The sequence below is a fragment of the Oncorhynchus gorbuscha genome, unplaced genomic scaffold (genome assembly GCF_021184085.1).
Source record: "Oncorhynchus gorbuscha isolate QuinsamMale2020 ecotype Even-year unplaced genomic scaffold, OgorEven_v1.0 Un_scaffold_387, whole genome shotgun sequence".
NCBI classification, from domain to species: Eukaryota; Metazoa; Chordata; class Actinopteri; order Salmoniformes; family Salmonidae; genus Oncorhynchus; species Oncorhynchus gorbuscha.
In genome coordinates this window covers 258,752-268,751 of record NW_025745234.1, presented here as the reverse complement: position 1 = coordinate 268,751, position 10,000 = coordinate 258,752, and the positions used below count along the sequence as shown (strand labels likewise).

The window sequence follows — 10,000 nt, the reverse complement described above, 5'->3', positions numbered from 1 at the left end:
TAGACTGGATACCTGGAACATTATAATACTGTCTGATAGACTGGATACCTGGAACATTATAATACTGTCTGATAGACTGGATACCTGGAACATTATAATACTGTCTGATAGACTGGATACCTGGAACATTATAATACTGTCTGATAGACTGGATACCTGGAACATTATAATATAATACTGTCTGATAGACTGGATACCTGGAACATTATAATATAATACTGTCTGATAGACTGGATACCTGGAACATTATAATATAATACTGTCTGATAGACTGGATACCTGGAACATTATAATATAATACTGTCTGATAGACTGGATACCTGGAACATTATAATATAATACTGTCTGATAGACTGGATACCTGGAACATTATAATACTGTCTTATAGACTGGATACTACCTACTGACCTTTTGGTGCGTGTGTGTGTGTGTGTGTGTGTGTGTTTGTGTGTGTGTGTATCACCTACCCCATGTGTGTGTTGAGCAGACAGCAGTTCAGTAATGCTGCAGTCCCCAGCCCGGCCAGGAGGAGGTGCTGCTCTGCTGTTGGGAGCCCCGTCTCTCCTTCCCCAGCGGCTCACACTCATACCACCGCCCTGGAACATTATAATATAATACTCACACACACCTTCCTACTGGTGGCGGGCCTCTCCCGCTCTATAGGAGCTCCTCCCACCTTCCTACTGGTGGCGGGCCTCTCCCGCTCTATAGGAGCTCCTCCCACCTTCCTACTGGTGGCGGGCCTCTCCCGCTCTATAGGAGCTCCTCCCACCTTCCTACTGGTGGCGGGCCTCTCCCGCTCTATAGGAGCTCCTCCCACCTTCCTACTGTGGGGGTTTTCCCTGGGAACGTGGTCTTTAGGGACGAGACTGTCTTTGTCCTTGGGAACGTGCTCTATAGGAACGAGACTGTCCCTGGGAACGTGGTCTTTAGGGACGAGACTGTCCCTGGGAACGTGGTCTTTAGGGACGAGACTGTCCCTGGGAACGTGGTCTTTAGGAACGAGACTGTCCCTGGGAACGTGGTCTTTAGGAACGAGACTGTCCCTGGGAACGTGGTCTTTAGGAACGAGACTGTCCCTGGGAACGTGGTCTTTAGGTCTGTCCCTGGGAACGTGGTCTTTAGGAACGAGACTGTCCCTGGGAACGTGGTCTTTAGGAACGAGACTGTCCCTGGGAACGTGGTCTTTAGGGACGAGACTGTCCCTGGGAACGTGGTCTTTAGGGACGAGACTGTCCCTGTCCCTGGGAACGTGGTCTTTAGGAACGAGACTGTCCCTGGGAACGTGGTCTTTAGGGACGAGACTGTCCCTGGGAACGTGGTCTTTAGGGACGAGACTGTCCTTGTCCCTGGGAACGTGGTCTTTAGGAACGAGACTGTCCCTGGGAACGTGGTCTTTAGGAATGAGACTGTCCCTTGGAACGTTCCCTGAACGTGCGTGGTTACCTGCCGTACCGCTGTCCGACCGCGTGTTGTGGTCACTGGACAACAGGCTGGTCTCTCTGTGGGGTCGAGTTACGGTCAGGCTGGTCTCTCTGTGGGGTCGAGTTACGGTCAGGCTGGTCTCTCTGTGGGGTCGAGTTACGGTCAGGCTGGTCTCTCTGTGGGGTCGAGTTACGGTCAGGCTGGTCTCTCTGTGGGGTCGAGTTACGGTCAGGCTGGTCTCTCTGTGGGGTCGAGTTACGGTCAGGCTGGTCTCTCTGTGGGGTCGAGTTACGGTCAGGCTGGTCTCTCTGTGGGGTCGAGTTACGGTCAGGCTGGTCTCTCTGTGGGGTCGGGTTACGGTCAGGCTGGTCTCTCTGTGGAGTCGAGTTACGGTCAGCCTCCCAAGCTGTACCTCACAGTGTGTGGTCAGTCTCTGCTTCACCCTGACAGGTTCGTCACTGGTCCGGCTGACAGACCCGTTACGGCCCAGAGACTGACCGCTGTCGCTGACCGCACGGTCTATAGACTGCCCTTCAGTCACTGACCCTGTGTGGTCTCTAGAGGAATCCCAGATCTCCGAGTGGTCGATGGACTGCCCTTCAGTCACTGACCCTGTGTGGTCTCTAGAGGAATCCCAGATCTCCGAGTGGTCGATGGACTGCCCTTCAGTCACTGACCCTGTGCGGTCTCTCTAGAGGAATCCCAGATCTCCGAGTGGTCAGACCGCCCGTTGTCATGTGACCGTGTCTGGTCGATGGACTGACCCCTGGTCGCCGAGCGCACGTGGTCGACAGACCGCCCGTTGTCATGTGACCGTGTCTGGTCGATGGACTGACCCCTGGTCGCCGAGCGCACGTGGTCAACCGACCGCCCGTTGTCATGGGACCGTGTCCGGTCGACGCAGGGCGAACATGTGGTGTCGCCGTGCAGTTTGTGCACTCTCTCTAGCCGTACGACACAGCACTGTGTCAGACACCTCGCCTTCACGACCTCGGCCAGCCAATCCTGTCCCACCGCCGCCGACACAAAATGGCCGCCGTCCTCAGTTTCCTCCCCGGTCCTGTCCGGGTCAGTCTGCTCACAGGCAACCGCGGAGAACAGCTCCGGGCTCGGCTGCTCACCGACGCCATCTTGGATCGCAGAGCCTCCATTCCGGCTCCCGATACTCCTCAGACTGGTTGATCCACGGGGAGTCAGCTCTTCACGGTTTCCTACCTCTGGTTGTCCCACTGCCTGGCGCAGCTCTGTGAGAGAGACGCGGTCCTCTGGTACATCGAGCTCCTCCTCCTGGGTGGTGTTCAGAGAGATGATGTCACTGGCGAGGTTGGGTGGACGGACGAAGGAGGGAGGAGGAGGAGGGAGGGAACGTGAGCTGGGGGTGGAGGAGAAGAGAGGTTTCCTGTGGCAGGAGCGCTCGGGCGACTCGTTCAGAGAGATGTCTCGCAGGAAACCGTTACTGTTGGTTACTCCGCTGTTACCCAGGTCGACCAATGAGCTGTCAGCGTTGGCCAGGGCCCGCCCCTGTTTGGCACGGCGAGGGAAGGAACGCTGGACCCGTACTTCTCTTCCACCCTGGACGAAGTCATCGGAGGAGTTGAGGCTGAGCTGGGCTAGCAGGACCTGAGAAGACAAGAGACACGATGTAGCTCACAATTTATAACCAGAGCCACTGTGGAGAAGGGATGGATCGGGAGAACGGGGCCTCGGGGGGAGTGACGGTAGGATGGAGAGGGAGAACGGGGCCTCGGGGGAGTGACGGTAGGATGGGGAGGGAGAACTGGGCCTCGGGGGAGTGACTGTAGGATGGAGAGGGAGAACGGGGCCTCGGGGGAGTGACTGTAGGATGGAGCGGGAGAACGGGGCCTCGGGGGAGTGACTGTAGGATGGAGAGGAGCGGGCGAACGGGGCCTCGGGGGGAGTGACTGTAGGATGGATGGGACGAACGGGGCCTCGGGGGAGTGACTGTAGGATGGATGGGACGAACGGGGCCTCGGGGGAGTGACTGTAGGATGGATGGGACGAACGGGGCCTCGGGGGGAGTGACTGTAGGATGGATGGGAGAACGGGGCCTCGGGGGAGGGAGTGACGGGAGAACGGGGCCTGTAGGATGGAGTGGAGAGGGAGAACGGGGCCTCGGGGGAGTGACTGTAGGATGGATCGGGAGAACGGGGCCTCGGGGAGAGTGACGGTAGGATGGATCGGGAGAACGGGGCTTCGGGGGGAGTGACTGTCAGATGGAGAGGATCGGGAGAACGGGGCCTCGGGGGAGTGACGGTAGGATGGGGAGGGAGAACTGGGCCTCGGGGGAGTGACTGTAGGATGGAGAGGGAGAACGGGGCCTCGGGGGAGTGACTGTAGGATGGGGAGGGAGAACTGGGCCTCGGGGGGAGTGACTGTAGGATGGAGAGGGAGAACGGGGCCTCGGGGGTGTGACGGTAGGATGGGGAGGGAGAACTGGGCCTCGGGGGGAGTGACTGTAGGATGGAGAGGGAGAACGGGGCCTCGGGGGAGTGACTGTAGGATGGAGAGGGAGAACGGGGCCTCGGGGGAGTGACTGTAGGATGGAGAGGAGCGGGAGAACGGGGCCTCGGGGGGAGTGACGGTAGGATGGAGAGGAGAGGGAGAACGGGGCCTCGAGGGGAGTGACTGTAGGATGGATGGGACGAACGGGGCCTCGGTGGGGAGTGACTGTAGGATGGATCGGGAGAACGGGGCCTCGGAGGGAGTGACGGTAGGATGGAGTGGAGAGGGAGAACGGGGCCTCGGGGGGAGTGACTGTAGGATGGATCGGGAGAACGGGGCCTCGGGAGAGTGACGGTAGGATGGATCGGGAGAACGGGGCCTCGGGGGAGTGACGGGGCCTAGGATGGATCGGGAGAACGGGGCCTCGGGGGGAGTGACGGTAGGATGGATCGGGAGAACGGGGCCTCGGGGGAGTGACGGTAGGATGGATCGGGAGAACGGGGCCTCGGGGGAGTGACTGTAGGATGGAGAGAGAGAACGGGGCCTCGGGAGGAGTGACGGTAGAATGGAGAGGGAGAACGGGGCCTCGGGGGGAGTGACTGTAGGATGGATCGGGAGAACGGGGCCTCGGGGGAGTGACTGTAGGATGGATCGGGAGAACGGGGCCTCGGGGGAGTGACTGTAGGATGGAGAGGGAGAACGGGGCCTCGGGGAACTGTAGGATGGAGAGAGAGAACCCTCGGGGGAGTGACTGTAGGATGGATCGGGAGAACGGGCCTCGGGGGAGTGACTGTAGGATGGAGAGGGAGAACGGGGCCTCGGGGGAGTGACTGTAGGATGGAGAGGATCGGGAGAACGGGGCCTCGGGGGAGTGACGGTAGGATGGAGAGGAGAGGGAGAACGGGGCCACGGGGGAGTGACGGTAGGATGGATCGGGAGAACGGGGCCTCGGGGGAGGGGATATATCGGGAGAGGATATATGGATCCGGGAGAACGGGGCCTCGGGGGGAGTGACGGTAGGATGGATCCGGAGAACGGGGCCTCGGGGGAGTGACGGTAGGATGGATCGGGAGAACGGGGCCTCGGGGAGTGACGGTAGGATGGAGAGGGAGAACGGGGCCTCGGGAGGATGGATCGGGAGAACGGGGCCTCGGATGGGGTGGATTGAGAACGGGCCTCGGGGGGAGTGACGGTAGGATGGGGTGGATTGGAACGGGGCCTCGGGGGAGTGACGGTAGGATGGATCGGGAAACGGGGCCTCGGGGGGAGTGACGGATAGGATGGAGAGGGAGAACGGGGCCTCGGGAGGAGTGACGGTAGGATGGGGTGGATTGGAACGGGGCCTCGGGGGGGAGTGACGGTAGGATGGGGTGGATTGGAACGGGGCCTCGAGGGAGTGACGGTAGGATGGAGAGGGAGAACGGGGCCTCGGGGGGGAGTGATGGTAGGATGGAGTGGATTGGAACGGGGCCTCGGGGGGAGTGACGGTAGGATGGAGAGGATTGGAACGGGGCCTTACACTGAGTTTCCTCTTGGGGGCTTTGTGTTTGGCGGTTGTTGCGCCCCTACGATGAGTCACAAACTTCCCTGGAACCAAAACTGGAGACGGACTGAGAGAGAAGGGGGAGAGAAAGAGAGAGTCTATTGAAACCTGATTGATCGACTGATCAGCCTAGTGGTTAGAGTGTAGAGGCAGGTAACACTGTTCCCCGGTAGGCCGTAATTATAAATAAGAATTTGTTCTTAACGGACGTGACTAGTTAAAGGTTAAATGAACATAAAAAGGTAAAGGTCTGACTGTGTGTGTGTCCTGTCTCTCGCTGTGGTGTGTTTCGAGCGTTTCGGGTTGAGTTGTCTGGTGGTCGTTGTCTCTCCATCACTCTCACTGGAGCTCACAATACGCCGGGCCTTCCGACCAGCACCCCTCAAGAATGGCTTCCTAACACACACACACACACACACACACACACACACACACACACACACACACACACACACACACACACACACACACACACACACACACACACAGACACACAGACGAGACAGACAGACGGGTCAGATAGAGACAGACAGACGGGTCAGATCGAGACAGACAGACGGGTCAGATCGAGACAGACAGACGGGTCTGATAGAGACAGACAGACGGGTCTGATAGAGACAGACAGACGGGTCAGATCGAGACAGACAGACGGGTCAGATCGAGACAGACAGACGGGTCACAAAGACCACAAAGGTAATGCCACCAGTCTGACCTGACTGGGTTGCTCTGCTGCTGGGGAGGGACGATGAAGATGTTCTCTTCATCACTGTCCTGACTCTCAGACAGGACAGTGCATTGGTCTTAGCTAGTCGAGACTACTGATATCTGCTGTACTTCTCTTTCTCCTCTGGAACAGGACAAGGGAGGCCGGGAGGAGAGGAAGAGGATGTTTTCATATCAGTGCAGAAGAAAAGAGGAGAGGTCACACTTTAGATGGTGAGATAAAGAGAGAGAGCAGAGAAGACCATAGAAGAAGACAGAGAGAGAGCAGAGGACCATGAAGAAGACACAGAGAGAGAGCAGAGAAGACCATAGAAGAAGACAGAGAGAGAGCAGAAGAAGACCAGAAGAAGACAGAGAGAGGTCAGAAAGACCATAGAAGAAGACAGAGTCTGAGCAGAGAAGATGTTCAGCTAGCTAATCTATCTAGGAGAAGCTAGACCCACAGCTCCAAGATGTTCAGCTAACTAATCTATCTAGTCCTAGACCCATCACACCTGATTCAGTAACTAATCTATCTAGGAGAAGCTAGACTCACCACACCTGATTCAGCTAGCTAATCTATCTAGGAGAAGCTAGACTCACCACACCTGATTCAGCTAACTAATCTATCTAGGAGAAGCTAGACTCACCACACCTGATTCAGCTAGCTAATCTATCTAGGAGAAGCTAGACTCACCACACCTGATTCAGCTAACTAATCTATCTAGGAAAATCTAGACCCACAGCTCACACTTTCAGATAACTAATCTATCTAGAGAAGCTAGACCCCCACACCATTCAGCTAACTAATCTATATAGGAGAAGCTAGACCCACAGCTCCAACAGACCTGATTCAGCTAACTAATCTATCTAGAGAAGCTAGACCCACCACACCTGATTCAGCTAGAATCTATCTAGGAGAGCTAGACCCACAGCTCCAACACACCTGAAGAAGCTAATCTATCTAGAGAAGCTAGACCCACAGCTCCAACAGACCTGATTCAGATAACTAATCTACAGGATAAGCTAGACCCACAGCTCCAACAGACCATTCAGCTAACTAATCTATCTAGGAGAAGCTAGACCCACCACACCTGATTCAGCTAGCTAATCTATCTAGGAGAAGATAGACCCACAGCTCCAACAGACCTGATTCAGCTAACTAATCTATCTAGGAGAAGCTAGACCCACCACACCTGATTCAGCTAACTAATCTATCTAGGAGAAGCTAGACCCACCACACCTGATTCAGCTAACTAATCTATCTAGGAGAAGCTAGACTCACCACACCTGATTCAGCTAACTAATCTATCTAGGAGAAGCTAGACTCAACAGACCTGATTCAGATAACTAATCTACCTAGGATAAGCTAGACCCAGCTCCAACAGACCTGATTCAGCTAACTAATCTATCTAGGAGAAGCTAGACCCACCACACCTGATTCAGCTAACTAATCTATCTAGGAAAATCTAGACCCACAGCTCCAACAGACCTGATTCAGCTAACTAATCTATCTAGGAGAAGCTAGACCCACCACACCTGATTCAGCTAACTAATCTATCTAGGAGAAGCTAGACCCACTACACCTGATTCAGCTAGCTAATCTATCTAGGAGAAGCTAGACCCACAGCTCCAACAGACCTGATTCAGCTAACTAATCTATCTAGGAGAAGCTAGACCCACAGCTCCAACAGACCTGATTCAGCTAACTAATCTATCTAGGAGAAGCTAGACCCACCACACCTGATTCAGCTAGCTAATCTATCTAGGAGAAGATAGACCCACAGCTCCAACAGACCTGATTCAGCTAGCTAATCTATCTAGGAGAAGATAGACCCACAGCTCCAACAGACCTGATTCAGCTAACTAATCTATCTAGGAGAAGCTAGACCCACCTCCAACAGACCTGATTCAGCTAACTAATCTATCTAGGAGAAGCTAGACCCACCACACCTGATTCAGCTAACTAATCTATCTAGGAGAAGCTAGACCCCCCACACCTGATTCAGATAACTAATCTATCTAGGCCCTGGCCTGCTGAGCAGGAACGGAGCAAGAGCCTGAACGCCCAGATCTCTGGCTCTTCAGGGGGAAGAGAAGTCTCTTACCTTTTGGCCGGGGGTTTGGGGCTGGAGGGCTCAGCGATGGACAGGTCAGAGGAAGAGGTGCTGGCGAAAACCTGTTTTCGGTTGTCAGGGGAGATCCAGGCCTCCAACTTCCGGTTCTGTTTGCCATAGGTCTTCATGAACAACGGGCGGCCTGCTCGGTTCATCTTTACTTTTTTTTTTCACCAACAAGAAGATCGGGAACCGACTGTCAAATGACAAAATAATGGTGATATGGGGCGTATTCGTTACGTACACCGTTGACCGTTAAAGAACCAAACGGAAGCAAAACGAGGGTTTTCTATTGGACAAATTCAGGGAGGCGCCTTCCTGTTTCGTTCCGTACGCTTCCGTTTAATAAACGTTTTACAACAGAATTGGCGTAATGAATACGCCCCAGTTGACATATTGGGACTAAAACGTTAGTTTATATCCTCTATGCTTCCGTTTTTCTCAATTCTATGTAACGTTAGTTAACGACAGGAAAATAACATATAAAAATAAAAGTGGCATCTTTACATTGTGATTTGTTTTTTTACTATGACTAGTCAGCTTAACTATAATACCTAAAAACAGTCAACAATAGATAGATACATCGGTTTAATTAACTACTTTTTTGTGTTGTTGTTGTAGTTGACAGAGTAACGATACAATGTTTATCTTCCACCCGCCGTTACTGTCGTGACAGTAAACTCGGTTATCGTCCACAATCTGACAAAATACTCACCGAACTCAAACATTACCGTGGTAACCGTCTCTATCCGTTATCACACCTTTTTTATATTTTTTGATTTAAAGCTAAAAAAAATAATTAATTTAGTTACGGGATGAAATATAATACTTTATTCCGTTTTCAACAACAGCTCAGGATAGAGTCCCGCTCCCCGGTTCAAACGACACGACGCTTTCTCATTGGTCAAAACTCCACCGGATGTGAGGTAGTCTAAATATAATCAAGGTTAGAAGCACTTCCTCAAACAGCGCCGCCTGTCGGGACGGAAGGTGCGTCGAAAACTTAATGTGGACAAAATAAATATATTATATATAAATCAATTTTCAAGACATAATTTTTATAAAAATTAAAAAATGGATACCTCGATATCAATATATAAGTCTTTGTATTTCAATAATGTTTTTTAGTTTCAAGCAGAATCGTTGTCACTCGTTGTGGAAGGTTGAACTGTAACCAAGGAAACCACCAGTGGGTTCCCATTTGAGCCAGTACAGCAAAATATATTTATTTAGTATATGTCAAAATTAAAAGCAAATTTTATTTGTCACGTACACACATTTTGCAAAAGTTTTCGTGGGTGTGGCAAAAATTCAACAGTGCAGTAATACCTAACAAAACAATACACGCACCCCCCCCCCAAATCGAGATATGAGGGCGAGCAATGTCAGAGTTCAGAATATAAACATATACATATGTATATGATGGTGTGTATAGACATTATGGACTTTATATGAATAGAGAAGAAGAGGACAGTAGGAGTTATATAGGATGAACTAGAATACAGTATATACATATGAAGTGGACAGCAGTAGTTATATAGGATGGACTAGAATACAGTATATACATATGAAGTGGACAGCAGTAGTTATATAGGATGAACCATGACTAGAATACAGTATATACATATGAAGTGGACAGCAGTAGTTATATAGGATGGACTAGAATACAGTATATACATATGAAGTGGACAGCAGTAGTTATATAGGATGAACCATGACTAGAATACAGTATATACATATGAAGTGGACA

The 10,000-nt window shown here is 52.3% G+C and overlaps 1 protein-coding gene across 1 annotated transcript in view; it reads right to left on the bottom strand.

Annotated features, from left to right (window-relative positions):
* Nucleotides 1–6,327, bottom strand: part of LOC124018063 — a 37,893-nt gene extending 31,566 nt beyond the window's left edge. The window contains exons 1-6 of the mRNA XM_046333323.1: nucleotides 6,266–6,327; nucleotides 5,687–5,827; nucleotides 5,408–5,498; nucleotides 2,103–3,045; nucleotides 629–2,037; nucleotides 468–596 (exon numbers count right to left, since the gene is read on the bottom strand). Coding sequence (XP_046189279.1) covers nucleotides 468–596; nucleotides 629–2,037; nucleotides 2,103–3,045; nucleotides 5,408–5,498; nucleotides 5,687–5,827; nucleotides 6,266–6,327 — 2,775 coding nt within the window. The remainder of the gene's footprint in view (nucleotides 1–467; nucleotides 597–628; nucleotides 2,038–2,102; nucleotides 3,046–5,407; nucleotides 5,499–5,686; nucleotides 5,828–6,265) is intronic.
* Between the last annotated feature and the right edge of the window lie 3,673 nt (nucleotides 6,328–10,000).